The following is a 21915-nucleotide window of genomic DNA, read 5'->3' as shown; positions in this document are numbered from 1 at the left end:
TAAGTCTTTATTCATATTTCCGCAAAATACAAACACAAACACATCGTAGAAAGCAAAGAAAATGAAATGTACCTTAGTGAAAAATATCTATTTTTTTGTATTTCACCTATTGCAGTAAAGTTTGCTACACAGACTTTTAGTAATAAATATATTGTTTAAGAGCACAACATGTTATTAGTAAAGGAATACAAAGTTAGTAATGTTTATATGTCATTCACTTGTCTCACATACACCTCTACTCATATGAATACACATGCAGAGCTACAGTACGACTTAGGAGAGCAAGCAGGTTTTCAAAGAAGTTAATACACGTATAGTTATGCTTGTATGATCTATTTACTCTCCAGAAACAAACAAAGAAAACAAAAAAAGAGTCAAAATGAGGTTGTTAAACCAATCCAGGCCTAACATTTCTATAAAAAGACATAACTTTCATAGTAAAGTAAGAACTAAAAGAAAGAAAACTTTTTCTATTGTAAAATAGATTGTCTGATGCTGATGTTGTATCTTCCTTTGCATCTTTTTTCTCTCCTCCCTCTCATTTATTCTGATTCCCTCTCTCACTCATCTTCTCCTCTTTTCTGATGTTCTCCTTGGTGTTCTATCCCTCTTGTCTTTCCTTTAGTCCCTTTTCTTGTCATTTACCTCGCTCTCCCCCTTTTACTTTTTTCCCTTATTTCTTTGTCTCCTCTATCTGCTCCACCTCGCTGGATTCATCCACGACTTTGCCGTTGATCATGGTCTGAGTCACCACCTTCACGATCTTTCGAGTGCGAACGTCCGGCTCCTCTGCAAAGAGAAGAGTCGAGAAAGACAAGCTGTGATGATGCAAGACTTGGCATTTTGACCTTACAGTTCTCTGTATCCTACACACCCTGCCATTGTACATCAGAAGTGTGTCAAGTCTATTGCAAGACACAAACAACACTGAGGTTTCAGAGATCCCTCATATTTTCCACCAAAAGTGTACTTTAATATCATAGCTTTAACACTGCAGTGAAAAAAAGAAATGAGATATAATCCTCTCTTCACAGTTGGAAGCAAACGTTCTGCCTTTCCTGTTGAGGTTTGAACTAGTTTGTGAAAACAGGCTCTAATTTTGGATTTTTTTAATCCAGTGAGCACACATAACGTGAGACCAAGATCAATATTTTGAAAACACCTTCCAGTTTGTTAATCCAGCAGCATGAGTCAGTGGGATCTAGACATAGTCACAACATTGGGATAAATGTGTTGTTTTTTCACATCCACACCAGTTGCTACAGGAGCAGAGATATCCGTGGTGTTTGCATAGTACGAAGGCTTATGAACCCATCATTAGTCTTGGGCCACTGCCCTTTTTGATCTGTGTGTGAGTTCGTGCATGTGTGTGTGTGTGTGTGTGTGTGTGTGTCTAGGTATGTCATCTGTCAGCCTCTATGCTATCTCACACACACATCAGAATCCCTCTAAGCCTCAGGTATTATACAAGAGGTGTTACACACACACACACACACACACACACACACTCATGAACAGTTTGTTCTCCTTGTCTGCATTTAGACTCCAGCTGTAGTCTTTACATGCTGAAGTTCCCTGAGGTGAAAAGCTGCATACATTCACCCAAACTGATGAATGGCCACCACAATCATTAATAGAACATAATCTTGTGCTGTTGATGCCGTCACAGAGCAATTACCGCAGACTTACTGTGACTCTGATATACAAGCAGTGACTTTGCTTCAGTAAATCAGTACAGACATGAATGCCATGTACTCACTTTTTGGTGGAGGAGGGACTTCCTTGACTCTGAAAGACAGAAAGGAAACATGTTTGAATTAGCTTGTCCCTGATTCAAACAATTGTAAGCATTTCCCATCCCTGAGGCTTTGAAATAGCAAACTGAAATCTTGAAAAAAATACTTTTGTACCCCGGGGCTGAGAAAAATGAATAACTCCTTAATCAATTAAGGCCTAGTTCATCCCTCCTTTTCCAGACTGGCGGTAACTCACGCTTCCTCTCCCTCCAGCAGGCGCCTGTAGGTGGCGATCTCCATCTCCAGGTTCTGCTTGATGCGCAGCAGCTGCTCGTAGTCGGTCTTGTTGCGCTGCATGTCCAGCCTGAGCTGGGACAGGTCGTCCTCCAGCTGGTTCAAGGTGGCCTGCAGTCGCTCCATCTCAGCAGAGTACTTCTGCCCCGTCTCACCCATGTTACCCTCCAGGGCTGCCACCTGACGAGAGACAGGGAAGGGGTTAATCAAGCTGAGCTGCTTCTTCCACAGGCCCGGGCCAACCTTGTTCAGTGACTGTAGTGTTAATCATTTCTCTCTGCCAGATTCTAGCATTGTTTTTTGAATGGTGCTTTGTTGATGTGGGACATCTGGACAATTTACAACAGGCTGGCGAGTGAAAGGAACCGAGCAGGTGCGAGAACCAGACTCATTCCCTGAAAAGTTGCAAAATTATTTATTTTTTAGACTCATTCCCTGAAAAGTTGCAAAATTATTTATTTTTTGGACACTAATGATTTTTACTCATAATTGGTGAAATGGAAGAGGTGTATTTCCTGTGAACAAAAATGGATTCGCACTATTATTACAGAAATGCAAGCAAATTTTCATCCAGTATTTCAATGAGCTAAACTGAAGATGAGAAGAAAATTACTCTATAGATGGTTGGCAGGTTGGCATAAACATGTAAATTAGTGTTACAGTTACTTGACTTTTAGTTACAATTATATCAATTATATAATTACAGTTAACTGATTATCCAGTAAACTAGCAAGCACGATATTGTTTCTTTATTGTTTTATTAGGACTGTTAACTTGATTTTCAATGTTTTTTCACTCATGATTGTCCATTAAGATTTCTTTCATAATTAGGATCTGTTTAAATCAAAATGATGGCATTTATGGGTTTAAGGGGCAAAAGAAGAAGCCACAATTCAAAATGTAATGAATATTGTTATTATAGAGCCCTATCTACATATTTCCGTACACTGCAGTAGCTGTAAAGCCAACTCCCATTTCCTTATGAACAGGTTTATGGAAATCAAACTCGGGTATGTCTCCTGGCTTCCAAATTTCCTCTAATTTCAACTAAAACCTGAGAACTGTGGGGTCTTTTGAGACCAGTGCAGACATTTACTGTGCAGACAAGATAATTCATCCAGCCATCCAAACCAACCCTGTGCAATTTGGAAGCTGAACCCAGCATGACCTTACCTGACGAATCAGAGTGGGAGGACATGCTTAGTGTCAACAAGGATTACAGCAGAGGAAAACAGAATGATTTTCATACAGGAAGGTGCTGCAGCTTGGCACAGCGCACGTTCAAAATCTGAACAGCAAATTACAACTGAAAACAGCCTCTGTAGGCTTGGCTCATTTCTTATTAGACAAATCCCTTTTCTATTAACAATTATCAAAGTTCATCTAGGCTTCGTCAAAAGGTAACTTTGTGGAAAAAAAGAAAAAAAAAATTAACATATGGTATGCCAAAAGACCATGCTTTGAACGCACACCATTTCCACAAAGTTTTGAGGCACATCTTATCTGTTCCTTCCCTCTTCCATCCCTCCCAACCAAACCTGCCTTTTTTCCTCTTTCCTCCATTGAATACAGGAACCACAGGGGCTCTTCTATCCATCTTCTTTCCCTCATCCCTCTATCCCTTGACCCTCATCCTTTACCCTTGATCCATCCATTCCTTCATTCCTCACCCTTCATCCCGTCATCCCTTGACCCCAACCCTTCATCCTTCCTTGTCTTCATCCCTCATCCCTCCCTCTGAACCCTCAATCTATCCCTCCTACATCATCTTGGTTCCCCACCATTCAATAAACTATTTCAAATTCACATCCTATTGGCATGGTCAGTTGTTAGTGAAATTACATTTTATAGATTCAACCTGTATAAAGAATTAGTTTTTCAGTGTTTTACCAATAAATTGATTCGATTAGAGACTGCTTTTCAACCAGGTTCAATCCTCCATGACAGTAAGTGTACATTTTCAGCCTAAAGTATCTAAAATATAACATCTCACCGATATTTTGTCAAGGTCTGATCTCAAATGTATAAATCTCTGAAAAAGAAGCAGCTTTTCCCTGGTGTCTGTGTGTCTCAGGGAGATGTTTTGCTCCTGATGCACCTGTTTGTGCAGACTGTCCAGCTCCACCTCCAGGGTCTGGAGGAAGCGCTGCCTCTCCGTCTGCTCGCTCTGCGCTCCTCTCAGGGCCTCGTTACTCTCCTTCACCTCGTTCTGCACCGTCTCCAGCTGGGAACGACACAAACCAGCCACATAAACACAAACTCGCACATTCACACACACACACACACACACACACACACACACACACACACACATATACAAACAGCCACATACACTTTTGTGTACTCAGGCCATGGGCAATGCAATGGACAGTTGGGGAAGGTGTGTGTGTTTTTTTTTTTGTTTTTTTTTTATGTGTGTATATGTGCTTTGTGTGCTCTCAGTTTTTGGATGATTTCTTTTAAAGGCTTGATTTTTTTTTTTTTTTTTTTTTTAATATAACCCTGTTGAGAAATTTAGCATAGACAGAAATGAATTGAGCCAGTAAGATAGTTGGACCTCAGTGGAAATAAGTCCATTAGGTTTACTGTGTCATTCCTTGTTTTAATGAGTCAAGTAATAAAAAACACATAAAAATACTGCTCTGTTGCCAAGAGAAAAGGTTTCATTCTTTGCTGTTTTTTTTTTTTTTTTTTTTTTTTTTTTTTTTTAATCTATTAAAGGTTTTACCATCTGCAAACTACTTTGGTTGCTCACTTGCTCCTGTTGTGATGTTTTGTTTTGTTTTTTGGCAAGAGAAAGACCCAGTTTGTGTGCTGACCTTCTTGCGGTACCACTCCTCTGCCTGCTCCTTGTTCCTCTTCACAATGCCCTCATACTGGGTGCGCAGCTCAGACAGAACTGTGGCCAGCTCCGGTCCGCGGGCCGAGTCCACCTCCACGTTCACCTCATCTCTGGCAAGACGAGACTTCATCTGATCAATCTCCTGCGGAAAGGAAACGACCATTTGTAAGAAGAAAGTTGGTCTGTGTGTATACGTCTGATTATTTGTAGGCGTGCTTGATTGATGGATCGATGCATGTGCACTTAACAGCTGTCTGAACAGGTAACATATGTGGGACCATGAATGAGTGCATGTTTTGTAAATCCTACACCTGTGGGCGACAGAGAGGCTGTGAGAGCGTCTCCATTATTTAGCTGCTCTCCATCAATAGTTAATAGGAAAGGGCTCACTTTACCCCCGCCATTTCAACACACTGTTAGAACACACACACACACACACACACAAATGCATGCACTCAGATATTCAACACACGGTATGGCTTCAAAAAAGCACCATCAACCTGCATCCCAAACACACCAAATGAAGACACACACATACACACACACTCACATAAACTACACACATAAGGTATCTTCCTCTCTATATCTTATTCATGCATGCTCTCTGACTCTCTTTCACTCTCTCTTTCCCACACACACACACACACACACACACACACACACACACACACGACTACTGTCCTCTCTTTGAGTGTGGGAGGGGGAACTGTACAAATCTGTGATCTACTGCTACAACCAACACCCAGAAAATAGAAAATAGAAAATAGATAGAAAATAGAAAATAGTTTTTTAATAACATGGGGGAAAATCTATACATTAAACAGACATTATGAGCAGAACAGAGGACACAGGCCTGGTCTGCAGGACTATCCCATTTGCCTTATTCACCTCACCGCCATGTTTGATTAACTGACTGGGGTTAGACATGGAAGTGTCACAGACGCCAGTGTTAAAACAGCACAGCAGCTAAACATTTCCTGTGGTTTGGGTCGGTGCAGCTGAAGCAGTGAGCATCGCTCTGTTGCCTTTTGAAAGAAAATTGGGAGATGGTAATAAATGGTAAGCAAAGGAGCTCTAGTAACTCCATATTCCTTAGAGAGATCAAGTCCCGGGTGGAAATGGAAGAGTTTTTGAGAGGATGTTGAGCTACAAACAATCTATAATATACAAAGTGCAATTATATCAAATATTACCCTTTCCCTTGATATACAAGCAAGGGTTTTACTGAAATCTTGGGATCTTTCATGTCAGTGTGAACAATCTTTTTTCAGTCATTTATTTATTTATTTATTTAGAAAACTGATATGTTGCCAGTCATTAGAAATTATCAGTTCTGTCCATAACACTAGATTTTAGACTAGATTTATTTTTTTCAAATCTTCAAAATCCTAATATTTTTTTCTGACTCCTAATAATCAAATGCTCCCTCTAAATATGAGAAATATAGTCTATATTTGGCTTGCATATAAAATCGTGGGCAAATATTGTGATTTCCATGTCCAACTGTCAGCTTTAATTGTAAAACTGTGAAAAAACTTAACATAAATGACAGTTTTTTTTTTTTGTTTGTTTTTTTTAAGTGCTATTATGTTAATTTACTGGCCTGACTGTAATGTAATTTATCGATAAAATGTCAGATAAACTTGATCTGCGTAGTTGTTGTCATTTGCATCCTGTCTCAATAAGAGGGTGATTGTTTGTTTTGAGAGGGGCAGAAAGTATATCTGTGTTTATCTTGCCCCCGCAGGACAATGAATGTGTCAGATCAGCAGAGAAAGAGCAGGTTTGGGAAACCAGATCCACCTGCTCTTTCTGTGTGTAGTAACCAGAGGACTGCTCTCTCTCTCTCTCTCTCTCTCTCTCTCTCTCTCTCTCTCTCTCTCTCTCTCTCTCTCTCTCTCTCTTTCTCTCTCTCTCTCTCTCTCTCACTCTCTCTCTCTCTCTCTCTCTCTCTCCCTCTCTCTCTCGCCCACTCTCTCTTTCTCAAAAGAACTCTTGAGGTCACCAAACCAAATTGGGTTTCAATTCAATTGTTGTTTGTTAGGGCTGGAGAAAGAATGAGAGGGTCCAAAGAGGAAAAGGAGAAGAAGTCAAGTCAGACCAACAGGGAGAGCAATGCGACAAAAAAGAAAGGGGGAAAAACAGAGAGGAAGAAGAGTTGCATACCAGACAAAAAAAATACACAAATGGAGGACAGAGAGGTGACAAACAGACCAACCTCCTCGTGGTTTTTCTTGAGGAAGTAAAGCTCCTCCTTCAGGCTGTCCAGATCTCCTCTCAGAGTGGCAATGATCTGATCGTGGTCTGTCTTGGCCTTCTTCAGGGCAATGCAGTCTCGCTCCACAGACTGACACATCACCAGCTCCGTCTCCCACCTGGAAAACACAGTATATGTCAAACAGAAACACACATATAAAGGATTTGGATATGACATTTTTCTATGGTGGTAATAACCCATAAGGGTAAGAGTAAACTCCTGCAGATACTTGATGGGTTAGGACTTATTAGAGAGTCTTTGACAAAATGGGAATTTATTTCCACACTAAATCAGTTCCTGTAGAGATGCTGATTTCTTTATTTATTCTTTTTATTTTATTTATTTTTTTAAGAGAAACAAACCACTTGTAAGATGTTTCAGTGAAGAGATAAGTGCTGTGACCTTGTTCTGTCATCTGCCTGCAGATGACAGAACAAGGTCCAGATAAGCAGTAATTAAAATATTTGTCCACTAAAAGTTGAAATCAAACATATTTCCATATGCACAGGAAAGGAGGATTTAAGAGGACATATACAGTAGCAAACAAAGTACAATGTCTTAAGACAAAATCAACTTCATGGCTAATAAGAACTTGCACTGAACATGTAAATTGTCTGCACTGTTATAGCAAAACTGGTATAGCAAAAACTATGTACATAATAAAAATAATGAGCATTGACATGAGGACTGCACTCGTGTGCAGAGTGGCTTCTGTGAAGAGCTCTGTAAGGTTTAACTAATTGATTTGCATTCATCTGTCATGCATGATCAACTTGATTCAGTTTTAATAGTACTGCCACCAAGCAATTGATTACAATCAAGAGAGCAGAAACTCACAATTAGTAAGACCATTTCAATTCAGCAATCACTCACTTGATTCTGAAGTCATCAGCAGCCAGTTTTGCATTGTCAATCTCTAACATGAGGCGAGCATTTTCCAAAGTCCTCTTCCTCACCTATCAGACAACATTAACATACACAGGGTAAAGCATTTGAGGACATATTAACATGGTGTTTAAAAGTCAGTATTTCATTATATCACACCCAAGAACATTTGATTTAATCTGTTGTTTTATGTACATGTAATCTACATGTAGAAATGAGTGAACGAGAGTAAAATCACTACCACAGACACAAAATGTGAAAATGTGAAAGGAAATATAACATGAAGATTGCTTTAAGAAGGTAACACATTCCAGATCCACTAAACTATAACAAGTCACTTCTGTTTGGTCTAAAAGGGTAAACTAATCATTAACTTAGAGTTAAGGGCCTTTTGGCACAGATTAAGCTAAAGACCAAGTGTAGGTCAAGGCTGGCTTCTGATGTATCGACTGATGCAGCTCCTGCTGAGACACACTGCGGATGCAGGCATTTGCATGAATGTTTTGTCTATGTAAAATAACCAGTGTCACTGTAACCCTGGACATTTTCCCTATAGACTTAAAAGTACCAGCAAAGAACCAGCAAACTAGTTAATTAAATTAATTTGTACCCGAGAATGGTGTGGGATTGATGTGAGTGCACACGTGCTCATCTGCCCATGTATGTCTTTGTTTGGGTGCGTCTTTGTGCCTACCTCTTGCTCAACAGCATGAGCTTGAGCCATCATGGAGTCAAGGTCATGGCCTTTAGGAATGCGGTCCAGCATCAGCTGCTTGATCCTCATCTCCAGGTCTGCGTTTGAGCGCTCCAGTGAATGCACCTGCTCAAAGGAATACAACAGGAGAAATTGTCATCATCAAAAAAAAAAAAAAAAAAAAAAAAGTGCAATGGCAGGTGCCCACAGTGGTACACTCTCACTCAAATAGTTTCCTTCATGAGGAGATTTTTCTAAATTTGTGCATATCTGAAGATAAGTGAGTTTAAATCAGATCATATCTATGTGAAGCCTTCATGGGTTCAAATAAGCTTGTGCTTTGTTATTTTTTTATTTTAGAAAAACATGTTTTTTGAGAAAACCTTGGTTACTGGCAAGGGATTACATTCTTTCTATGTGTTTTAGGGCGGTAAATGCAGTGGTAAATGCATGGGGGCTAAACACACGCTGCTGACCATTATCTTAACAGCACAGTGCAGTGTAATGTGTCAGACCTTATCCAGGTAGTTGGCCAGACGGTTGTTCAGACCCTGCATGGCCTCTTTCTCATTGGTACTGTTGCCATGCAGTCCATTAAGCTGGAGGCTGATTGGCCCATTCAGATCCTGGCTGACAGAGGCTGAACGGGTCAGTGGGCTGGCTGCGGCAAATGAGACGGAGGCACGGGAGCGAGCACGGCCAGTGTCCCTCAGAGAAAGGCTGGAGAAGGAGGGCTGGCGGCCAATCGGGTAATTCCTCATTGACAAAGTGGAAGCCATTATACGTGGCTGAAAGGGCAAAGGAAAACAGCATGCAAGGGAAGAAAACAGGGAATTAGAGGGTCACATTTATGATGGGTGGCTGTAAAGGCAAAAGAAGCACTCCCTTGTCTCCAACCGGTGAGGAGAGGTTTGAAACAAATGAGTGAAAGAGAGACAATATCATAGCAATCATAGCATAACAGAGCAACATCACAGATGTTAAATTGATAGCTACCTGTAGAATGGGAATAAGGAGCAGGGTGAATTGTGAGCCCTGTCTCCTAAAAATTAAATTCTCATACAGTCTCTACAGTTCTCAGTATTCTCAGTAAACTGTATTTCAGGGGAACACATTTTTGTCATGGATTATGTTTGTTTGTAATGCAGCACAAGAACGCTTAGTAATCCCTGAGTTTCAAGGCCCGTGTGAAGTAAGATAAGATAAGATAAGATATTCCTTTATTAGTCCCACGGTGGGGAAATTTCAAGTGTTTTTTTTATACATGAACCTAACCTTAACCAAGTAGTTTTGGTGGCTATCTGTGACGAAACTGGCTGAAATGCCACCTTAGACAACGTAATCCGCAACAAAATATGTTTACCCCTCAAAATAATTAAGTAATGCACTTTAGTTGTATGGGAAAATCATTTTTAGGAGACAGGGTTGGAATACTTTGCCAGTCTGTGAAGAATGATGAATGTATAAGATGTACAAACTACAGATGTTTAAGCAGAATACTCATCAAAAAGAAAGGAAGGCTGTTTAAACTGCTGCAGTAATCGAAAGCGGGACCTGTCCATGGTAAGCATGTCTAACATTTGAAGGAATATCTAAAAACACCCACAGAAAGAGAGAGACTTGAAATGAACGCACCTCTGTGGCTGTTCAAACTAACTATCTGCCTTTGAGAGATAACTCAAACAGCTGACTGGCTTTGTGGTTACGGGCTCTACATCCATCCGGCATATCCATCTCAGGTCTGTTCAAATACAGCTTCAGCTCAGTCCGGCATACAATCAAAATGTAAATGAGTGCAGCTGAAACCCGGGTCAAACAAGAGCCTCTCACAAGGGTTGAAGATGTCCTCATATATTCTATTACTATGATAATGAGATGCATTTCATACTCGAGAAAAGACTAAGAGAGGACTCAAAACAGGGAAGACAACAAGTGGCTCCGTGACCCCAAATAATGGTGTCATCTGAGGTATAGTAAGTCATAATCTTCTTTAAATCATTTGGAACTAGCTGTAGAGGATCTGGGGGGGGGGCATAGATGTTGTATTTGCAAGAATACTGTATCTGTTAACCTGGATTTTTATCCAAATTCAAGTGATGGAAATTCAGAAATGTGACATTAAAATTGCTACACGTTTGTCGCAACATTCAGATTGTATTCAAAGCGCACTTTTCAGTGATCTCACCTTGAGGAAATAGCTTGCTGTATTTGTTTTGCCATTTGTTTTACCTGGTACTATCTGAGACTACATTAGATTAGCAGGTGTTCAAATTACATGACTACCGCTTAACAGGACGTGACACACCAATTTATGTTTTGGACCTTTAACAGATTCTTATCGGTGGTATTTGTTGGTGTTTGGAAAGGAAACATACAGGGTGTTTTTGTGTGTGAATGAGTGAGCGAGTGTGTGCGTGCATGCACGTGCGTGTCTTTGCATGCATGCACGCCTTTGTGTGTGAGTGTGTGTGTGTGTCTCAGCAGAGTTTCAGTGGCAGATTAGCGGTCAAGGGAACCTCTCTGTCCCCCTGTCACTTGATCCTTGCAACACCGTTCCCACAACACTACAAAGGGCCCAGCAGGAGACAGACAGTCCTTGTTCAGATGAGAGATAGAGCTTGGGAAAATGATCGGGAAAATATTTAGACTGAATTCCAATCACACAAGGAGGCACATTGTTCAGCAGGAAATGGGTTTTCATGTCATTAGACGCGAGCATCACACCATTAGCTGACAAAAAGCAGTGGGGAGAGCTTTCAGTCACAATTGCGCCTTCACATGGACAAAAGTCGGAAGGAAAATACCAATTACTCTTTGAAAGAACTGATGACAGCTACCAATCACATTACATATATATATATATATATATATATTTTTTTTTTTTTTTTTTTAATTTAGTTTACTTTAAATTCACTGTTTTAATATTTCATAATCCTTATTATTAAACCTGACATGAAAAAAAAAAGAATTAAATTGGATAAACAGAAAAATATTGAGACAACTACAGTATTTTGTATTTTCTTACCTGAGTTTGGAGCAAGATGGAAACAAAGTGGGATCCAGAGGAATGCAGAGAGCTCTGAGCGGCTGATGCGACAGGTGTGGTTATAAGCAGGTGTGCAGGTAGAGGGAGGAGCTTATGCTGAAAAGGGGAGGGTGTTTATCACACCTGTTGGTAGGTTCAGGTAGGTCTTTTAAAATTAAAACAGTAGAGTAAAAGTAGTAGAATTACATTTACGTCCCAACTTGACTTGTTTACCTTTGACACACTGTACTGGAACCGTCCTGTGCTTTGCTCTGTTGTTGCCTTTTTGTTATGAGTGAATTTGCAGTTTCAGAACAGGCGTTAAAAATACCTGAATATTCTGGAATAATAATATAAGTGTCCGTTTTTTATAAGAGTAATTTTAGGCAAACAATATCACATCAAAAGTCATATTCCTGTTGAGCAGACAGATGCCATAAAGCTTGAATTTGCTGCTCTGCTCACTGGTCAGCTATCTGTCTTCCTCTCTCCCCACAATACTTTGAAAGTAACACACAGAAGCTTTTGTTGTATAAAATCAGACATTTTTTGGTGCAATTGAGCCTCATCAACTGCAGCTTCCTACCTAGGAGCATCCCTTTTGTACTCATGATCAAAATAAAGAATGTCTTGTATTTTTTTTTTTTTTCCAAATGACCACAATTTTACTGTTTGCGTTTTTTGTGTTTCAGTAGGTGGACTCCTGCCCGCTGACACCGGAGTCCTGTTGTGTGGCAGATATCTCACTGTAACCCAACCCTGCTTCTACCTATTGGTGATAAAATATTCAACAGCTCACAGAGAGGAACACGACCAACTGGGCTTATGATGTGCGCCATAGATGCTCAATCCAAAAAAAAAAAAAAAAAAAGGTTGTAATGGCCAGAATGTCCCTGCTTATTTTGCTCAGCGTGGTTTATTTGGAAGCAAACTGGGACTGCCTGTAGGGTGTGTGTTTGTGTGTGCAGAGGCGAATATCTATTAACATATCAAATAAACAAGTGAAAATTACAAAGGAAGCCGTTGTGGTCAATATTTACTGTCATTTATTAACTGTACACTCTCACACACACACACATGCACACATCTACTGGAGCATCAATTAGCATATCTGGATACAAGTAAAAGACGCTGTGCTCCTACTCTGATATGCAAACACACAAGTTATTATACCGTAACCACACACGCCCACATTTTTATGAGGAAAAGGAGTGAGTAGCATCAGAAAGTCTTTCTCATTTGAATTCTTATTATACTTTTTCATTTGCTCATGCAAATGCTTGTCTCACACGGACGAGTGAGGGAAGTGCACACATGCCTCCTTCTGTCATATTCAAATTCAGAGCACAAATAAAATTAAAATATTCCCGGTACCTCCCAGTTGCAAACATTTCCATTTCTTTGTATTGCATCAGCTAAGATTTTGAATCTTGTTCCTCAAATTCTAGGGGAGAAAACATCTGGAAAAACGTTGAAAATGTCTGCCTATGAATATGTGTTGTTTTCACATTTGGTAACACTTTACAATAAGATTACAACAATTAACGTTAGTTAATGCCATAATAAACATTAAGTAACAGGTAATAAACATTAAATAACAGTTCACTAACCGTTAACTAATGTGTCTAAGAATCATGTACTAAATGCTGTTCATGCTAAGGTATTAATTTATATGTTATTCAAGGGTTATTGTAGATATTATTAACATTAGTAAATGTCATAATAATCATTAACTAACAGTTAATTAACCATTACGGCATTAACTAACGTTAACTAACGTTAATTGTTGTACTCATGTTGTAAAGTGTTACCTCACATTTAGCCCAGAATCACTGATAAATTTGTCAAAAACTAATTTTACTAAGCTGCAGTGGCAGTGGTACTGTCTTCACCAGGGACTGAAAATGACAAAGATGCAGATAAACATGAGTCTGCATCTTAGGCTCAAAATCTACAAAATGTGTGTATTTCACATTTCTGCTAATCTTTTCCCAAAGTAAGTCCATCATCATTTTTCTTCCCTTTTATCCAGCCATTGGTTTCCATTCATTCCGCTATGATATGAAGATGAACTTTCAGAGACTTCAAACTTTTGTCATACCAGTATTTCATCACCGTGATAAAGTCATCCACATTAGTTTTCCTAAAAGCAGCAACACTGTTGTGTTTTGATGACATGAAATTAGGTAGAGAGAAATGCTCCCGCCACTGCAAAACAGTCCTCAGGGAAACATTTGCTTTCCACAGCCAGTTATCAGTTCTGTGGTTTATGAATGCTGATGACTTTGTTAGTCACAGACGCACAACATTACAAGGTGGGTGTTTCAGCCAAAAATTCAAATTTGAAAATCAAGGGATTTTGCTTCTATGTTGTGAAATCTTTAGTACCCCTGCATGATTTGCAGTTTGTTGCAATGTAAAATGGGGGTAAATTGTAGTAAATGGGACAAAATCTAAACATATGGTCCTTTAAAGTGGGTCATTTAATGGGCTGAAAAAAAAAACCAGTATGTTCAAAATAAGTTTCACTGTAATGATTGCAAATATTTACCATCTTCACTGGTTAAAGTAGCTGACCATAATGTGTATGTGTATTAGACCACACATTGCTCACCAGTCAGGGAGCTCTGATGTTATTCAGTAATCTGTCACCGCTATGTGGCTAAGGCTGGTAAACGCAAGCTGGGAGGAAAGCTCTGCATCACAGCCAGACAGGTATTAGCACCATCCAAAAGGTGGCAGCAACACGCTTTACTACCACACTGCTGCTTTTGGTTTTGGTAATAGGTAATGGACTCACTACAATAACTGAGCTTGTTATTGCTGCTATCTGTCCATTATTTAGCCTGCCTGACAGAATGAAAAAGTCCTTGTTGTCCATGTAGGGAAGAATAAGGATCAAAATAAATGCAAATATTAACATGACAAAGAAGACATGTTTAAACAATGGTATCTGGCACTGAAATTTGAGAGCATCTCCCTATATAACATCTAGATGTAAATCAGCTCTCTCTACCTCCCTCTCTCTCTCTTTCTGTCTTTCTGTCTCTCTCTCCTCTCCATCTTTTAGTCAGCGTGGATCAGAGTTTGGTTGTTAAATAAATAAATAGGTGATTAGACTGGCAGGATGTCAGGATACTACTCATGACCCCACTTGACCCCTCATGACCCCTGTCACAAGCGATCATGTGATCAGACGGGCAAAGGCACACGCCTGCACAGGGGAGTGCTCACGCTGTAACGCTGACAACATCCATCCGTTCACTTTCTTTGTCTCAAAAATGAATAAACCGCAGGCAGAAAAGAATATTTGTTTTGTTGCAACATGCTGATAAAAATGACAATTAGACAGTTTGTGCGGTGAATTTGGTGTGAATTTATTTCTGATTTTTTTTCATTAGAAATAGCTTGTCTTGACAGGAGGGCATGTCTTCCTAAATGTTAGGAAAAATATTTTCCTCCCTAATCATTTCTGCCTCAGATGCAAATTCTGTGGTATTTTCAGTCGCTCTGCGTATTTATGTGTTGTGTGTTACTGAAGCACTTTTTTCATTGGCTTGGTCACAAGCACAAAAAAACGTATTTGTTTGAATCTCCATTTAATGCCTTTAAAGGCATTTAGGACAACAGATTATAAGGTATGTGCGCTTCATGTTTCCTGTTTAAATTTTTTTTGCTCATTAGATCACAGGTGCAGTTTGGGAATGTCATACTGTATTTCACTTTGATCAGTAATTCTTTACTCAATAACTATCCCTGATTACTTTTTTCTTGTAATATGATTTGTTTCGATCTTTTAGATGAAGTGAAAAGAAAAATTACATTTAAACTTGTATGTCCGAATGATTTGCGTCACAGATTTGGATTCAGAATGGCTCCACCAGAGCTGAAATTAAATTTGCATCTTTGCCTGTTGTGATTGGACCACAGCTCCTTTTTCAGTTCATCTGACATCTCTGTCTTCATCTGAGAGCATTGTATAAAAGACAAAACTTTTTTTGTGAGGGTAGTTAAGGTGATGACCTGAGAGAATCGCATGGATTTGAGAGGAAAATGGCAAAAAACAGCAAAGAAGTCATAGACACTTTTGTACACACAAACTTTGGAAGCAGCTGCAATAACCATCAGAAACAGTTCTGTGAGAAATCATTTGATGGTGCATTTATTTAAAAACAAATGCTTTAGTGTTTGGACACTTTTTTCTGAATTAGTGAAAAAGGACTTCATGGAGAAACAAATTTTCGTCTGACCATGGATCTGCCTTCACAGCCTTGACAGACGCCTCTCAATAGTCACTCTGCTCCTGAAGTGATTGCTTCCTGTTATAACCCTGTTGCTGGCAAGGCTCGCTTGCATGCATGTTGGCTGGATGACACACAGACAAACAAACACACAGACACGCAGAGAGGCGGACAAACAGACAGACAAGGACAGACAGGGCCAAACTTCACTGTCATTTTAATGCTGCACTGTCACTGTGAGCCTACAAAACACTTACACGCTTAGACCAATATGTTTAAAATCATTTCCTCAAAATGTGTAATTGTCTAATTAATTGTGATAATGGTTCCTGTGAGTTTTTCCAACATATTTTAGCCCCCTACCCACCTCTTTTACAGATGCAGAAGTTAACAATAATCCACAAGAGAGGCAAACTGTGCCTGAGAGCTGCAACACTGGCTCAAATTAAAGCATAAAGCAGGTCATTGTTTATGTCTGACACATTTTTTTCATATTAGAACTGGGATCACAGCTAATTTCACACCGAGACAGTATGTTGACGAGAAAACCCCACAAGTAACATTCTCAATGCTGCACGGGTGAAACCGAGGCGACGATTCAGACAAACCCCCCCTACCGCAGTCTCACCTCCGGGACGTGGTTTAATTCGTGACCGTATAACTTTCTGGACTTGGGTTTTTTGTTTTTGTGCGGCTCTACCTCATTTCTCACGGTGCATCACCAAAAATTTAAGTCTGAGGCAATGGATTATAATTTATAAGTCCAGGTTTAGCAACTCAGTGCAGCACTCAACTCCACTCCAGCCCCTGATTGATGTAATTTGGGCCCAAGTCGCTGTTAGATGGGTGGATTTCGGTACACTAACCATTCTCTGATAAGAATCGGCAGTGGAGAAATTACAGACAGATAACGACATATGTGAACAACTCTGGAGGTCAGCACCTGCACTCGCTCTTTCTTTTCTATTGCTTTAAATACCCCCAACCCCCCCTCCATTTGCCCCCTCCCGTCGCCCACTTGAGTGCAGCTTGCTTTTGTGTATCGGAAACACGTCAGACTACTCAGTATGTGTGTGGAGATTATTATCAATGGGGTTGGTAATATTTAAGATAGGGATCTATATGCATAGCTGGTGAGTGTATGAAAAGTTTAGAGGGGGAGCTGGGCTGACGTGTGTGTGTGTGTGTGTGTGTGTGTGTGTGTGTGTGTGTGTGTGTGTGTGTGTGTGTGCGAGTGAGTGTGTTAACCCTTGTTTGAGTGGGCGAGTTGACCAAAAACACATCCTTGGTTACACTCATGGGAGCTGCCAGGTTCTGCTGCAATGCCACTGAAACAGCTGTGAGCTCTATGCCTTGCTCAAGGGAACCTCAGCAGTGGAGTTTTTCTCATGACCTTTCCTAAACCTGGTTTTCGCTGTCAGTGTGAAGACTCAACCTGGCAACCCTAACTCTCCTCAGCCCAGTCGCCAGGAAAAAATGTTGGCAATTGTTGCAAACCAAAGATATGTTGACTTGTTTCATGACATAGTACAAAGAGAGCATATGAAAATAGAATTAAATAAAATAATATAATAATATTATTAAATAGTAATAGTATAATACTGCATTAGGAAGGAGGTGGTGGATAGGACAGTCAACAGGACCTTGCTTCTGCAGAGGTTTCAAGTCCTGTGGCAAGCAAGGGCTGTTTGTTTTCAGCTAACGTTAACTGCCTAATATTATTAGCATTTTGTAACGTTAACTACGCTTTTCCTAATCTTAACCATGACGTAACTACGACATTTTTCTAACCTTAACCATGACATACCTCTGACCTTTTTCTAATCTTAACCATGACATAATTAACCTTAACCATGACAACAAACTTTTTCTTAACCTTAACCAAGTAGTTTTGGCAGCTAGCAAAGCAAAGTAAGTGGCTAAAGTAGCTAACAAGCTCATTTTAGTTAGTATTCACACACGTATAAACATTAGCATTCATTTGACGTTGACACAGGCTCCACCACATTGGATGTACAGTACAGGCCAAAAGTTTGGACACACCTTCTCATTCAATGCGTTTTCTTTATTTTCATAACTATTTACATTGCAGATTCTAACTGAAGGCATCAAAACTATGAATGAACACATGTGGAGTTATGTACGTAACAAAAAAAGGTGAAATAACTGAAAACATGTTTTATATTCTAGTTTCTTCAAAATAGCCACCCTTTGCTCTGATTACTGCTTTGCACACTCTTGGCATTCTCTCGATGAGCTTCAAGAGGTAGTCACCTGAAATGGTTTTCCAACAGTCTTGAAGGAGTTCCCAGAGGTGTTTAGCACTTGTTGGCCCCTTTGCCTTCACTCTGCGGTCCAGCTCACCCCAAACCATCTGGATTGGGTTCAGGTCCGGTGACTGTGGAGGCCAGGTCATCTGCCGCAGCACTCCATCACTCTCCTTCTTGGTCAAATAGCCCTTACACAGCCTTGAGGTGTGTTTGGGGGCATTGTCCTGTTGAAAAATAAATGATGGTCCAACTAAACACAAACCGGATGGGATGGCATGTTGCTACAGGATGCTGTGGTAGCCATGCTGGTTCAGTGTGCCTTCAATTTTGAAGAAATCCCCAACAGTGTCACCAGCAAAACACCCCCACACCATCACACCTCCTCCTCCATGCTTCACAGTGGGAACCAGGCATGTGGAATCCATCCGTTCACCTTTTCTGCGTCTGCTGCTGTTAACTTGCGATTTCTGAGGCTGGTGACTTGGATGAACTTGTCCTCAGAAGCAGAGGTGACTCTTGGTCTTCCTTTCCTGGGTCGGTCCTCATGTGTGCCAGTTTCGTTGTAGCGCTTGATGGTTTTTGCGACTTCACTTGGGGACACATTTAAAGTTTTTGCAATTTTCCGGACTGACTGACCTTCATTTCTTAAAGTAATGATGGCCACTCGTTTTTCTTTAGTTAGCTGATTGGTTCTTGCCATAATATGAATTTTAACAGTTGTCCAATAGGGCTGTCGGCTGTGTAGTAACCTGACTTCTGCACAACACAACTGATGGTCCCAACCCCATTGATAAAGCAAGAAATTCCACTAATTAACCCTGATAAGGCACACCTGTGAAATGAAAACCATTTCAGGTGACTACCTCTTGAAGCTCATCGAGAGAATGCCAAGAGTGTGCAAAGCAGTAACCAGAGCAAAGGGTGGCTATTTTGAAGAAACTAGAATATAAAACATGTTTTCAGTTATTTCACCTTTTTTTGTTAAGTACATAACTCCACATGTGTTCATTCATAGTTCTGATGCCTTCAGTGAGAATCTACAATGTAAATAGTCATGAAAATAAAGAAAACGCATTGAATGAGAAGGTGTGTCCAAACTTTTGGCCTGTACTGTAAGTCTAAATGTTGACTATTTAATGTATTTTTGGTTGAAAAACATTAGCATTTCAGTGTATTTGCTGGCTAACAGAAATGAAAAATGGCAATGTTTTTTTTTTTTTGCTGATTTGCTCTATACAGGCTTGTTCTAACTTTGGTTTCCAATGCTGCATGTTTTTGATATTTGAAATTTGTGTGCAAGAAAGACAGAACAGAAAGTGAAGTCCAGTAAAGTGTTAAGTGACTTCACTTTACTAAAATTATACTGTCAAACCAAAGAGGTTAGGGCTTGTACTTGCAAACAGTCAGCAAGGCAAAAGCAAAAATTACCAAAAATTGCACACTTTCTAGCGAAATATTATTCGCCTTTATGGGCTTTGCATGCCAGCATCTCAGTCTTCATCGTTTCAGCTGACTGAGTAGCTGAAATGATGAAGACTGTGTACTCAAAACATATTCATTAAAGTCTTTTTTAATGTTTTGCAAGAAATTTGCCTTGGTAATTTTTTTTTTAGTTTATTGACATTACCAAGCACAATCTTTTTTTTGTTTGACGAGATCCGCCCTTGGAACCAAAGAGCACCTTTTTTTGATATCAGGTAAGATAGTGCTCCTCAGCCAATTCACAGGCATAATTTTCTCTATAGAAACTAAAGTTAATTTAAATAATCAAATGGCAGCAGCAAAAACATCCACTCCAGCATTATTCCTCGAGAAGGCATATCAGACTAATACAGATACAAATAAACTCATGTTCTTTTTATTTTCCTTTAAGGGGGGGTTCAGATATTCTAGGTAGTGCTTGTTTTCATGGATAAAAGTCTTATCTTTCAAACTTGGACAGGTCACAGGGAGACTGAAAATGGTTTCTAAATTATTCAGTGACAAAAAGTAATCCCATTATCAGGCTCTTCACTGTGAAGTGTGCCAGATATCTCAAGAAGCATGCGTACTAATATCCTTTTTGGGTTAATGATGTTTGATTAGCCTTCCCAATAACCTGAAAAATGAGGTTTGGGACGGAGAAACAATTTTATTTTGTAAACGCGAGTCTCCAGAAAGTTTTTGTTGTTTTAAAAGATGAAAAGTGAAAGCACTGAGGCTGAGGCTCTAAAGCAGGAAACACAAGACAATAATCATACATCTCTGTGATCCAGCGCTAATGTGATCATTGGATGTTTGTTTTGAGGGAGAGAGCTTAAATCCGATGTTGCTCAGCTTTCCTTCATTTGGTCCCATTAACCGCTGGCAGCCCTCTTGTTTTTCCGTTGTTGTTGAAAGAAGCCCTTTCATATTCATATTCCATGTTCCTTTTCACTGCTTAGGGCTGAAGTCTGCACTGTGCATGTGTGTGTGTGTGTGTGTGTGTCTGTTTGCATGTGTGTGTGCATGTATGTGTGTGTGTGGCCTCAGGAATGATTCCATAAAACAGCATTCACTCCAGACTATGAGCAAAGAGGGACAAAAATGAACTAAAGCGAGAAAACTGTAGTTGTTATATAGAAGGTTTAAATAAGATATGTTTGTAGGTGTTGGTTTGTATTAGCAGCATAAAATCAGGAAGAGTACTTATCATTTTCACATAATCATTAATGAGTACCTATTATTCTAAATGAGATCATTCTGATTTACAAAGACTAATGATAATCACCAGAGATGAATAGTTAAACTGTATCAGACTTGAACTAACTGATATTATGTATTTTTCAATACAAATTTGGCATCATCCCATTTCATACTCTCCATTTTTCTGGTCCCGTTCACTGTGCAATCAAATAAAGAAACGCCGCAGAAAAGCGATCCTTAAAAACTGAAACCTTTATCAAGGCGAATGTAAGGCTTTCGACTTTTAATCTTGTGAAGGCTGTCATTATCAGGGGTAGTAAACTTTCAAAGCGGTTAATTAAGTAATGTGCAACTGCAAATTGATATTTGAGGTAAGAACATTTTGTAGTCAATGACAATTTCGGTGACATGCTCTGCTTCTCCAATGCAACATATCAGCAATTAGCTAACCCATACCTCGGCCTGATTAAAATCAACATTCCTTACATATTTAAAGGGCATGACCTACTACATATTTGGCGACATTAAAAAAAGATGATTTTTTAGCTCTAAGATACATGATAAATTTCAGCACTTCTTGCTTGAAGTAAGTTGTTGATCAATATGCCCAGCGGGTGTGATGAATATGCACGAGGCGTCCGCCACGGCGGCCCGGTAATTGCCGGTCGTCAGGGGTGGCAGGCACGGTAATTTGCATCTTGGGGATCCTGCAATCAGTGTTCTATTCATTAGCGCGCCAGCCGCTTCATCTGCTGGCCACTCAGAGCTGCCAATCTCCCCTCAGCAGCCAAAGCATTTGAAAAAAACAGAATGAAAAAGTTTCAATTACAAGCCATGGCTGCGGGTAGTGGTGTAACAAGTCTTAAACCCTATATTTAGGCTGTTTTATGCAGGTGATTGACTGTTACTGCGCTGTGAAAGTGAGGGGGAAAAACTCAATGAAGCCACCATAATCTCATGCATTTTATATCACCTTTATCTCAGGGTGACTGTCTGTGCTCACCAGG

At 39.8% G+C, this 21915-nt stretch overlaps 1 protein-coding gene across 2 annotated transcripts; it reads right to left on the bottom strand.

Moving 5' to 3' along the window:
• Positions 1 to 11775, bottom strand: LOC115368483 (keratin, type I cytoskeletal 18). Of its 2 annotated transcripts, XM_030064589.1 has the most exons (10): positions 11734 to 11775; positions 9224 to 9496; positions 8709 to 8834; positions 8003 to 8085; positions 7091 to 7247; positions 4850 to 5014; positions 4129 to 4254; positions 1993 to 2210; positions 1760 to 1788; positions 1 to 789 (listed from the first exon to the last, which is right to left on the bottom strand). In XM_030064589.1, exons 2-10 carry the CDS (start codon positions 9485 to 9487, stop codon positions 674 to 676), a joined length of 1284 nt encoding a protein of 427 aa, XP_029920449.1. In that variant the 5' UTR covers positions 9488 to 9496; positions 11734 to 11775; the 3' UTR covers positions 1 to 673. The 2 variants fall into 2 exon arrangements, with proteins under 2 accessions (XP_029920449.1, XP_029920450.1); XM_030064590.1 differs by lacking the exon at positions 1760 to 1788.
• Positions 11776 to 21915: the final 10140 nt, after the last annotated feature.

The sequence above is a fragment of the Myripristis murdjan genome, chromosome 12, assembly GCF_902150065.1.
Source record: "Myripristis murdjan chromosome 12, fMyrMur1.1, whole genome shotgun sequence".
NCBI lineage: Eukaryota > Metazoa > Chordata > Actinopteri > Holocentriformes > Holocentridae > Myripristis > Myripristis murdjan.
This window is presented reverse-complemented; position numbering and strand designations above follow the sequence as displayed.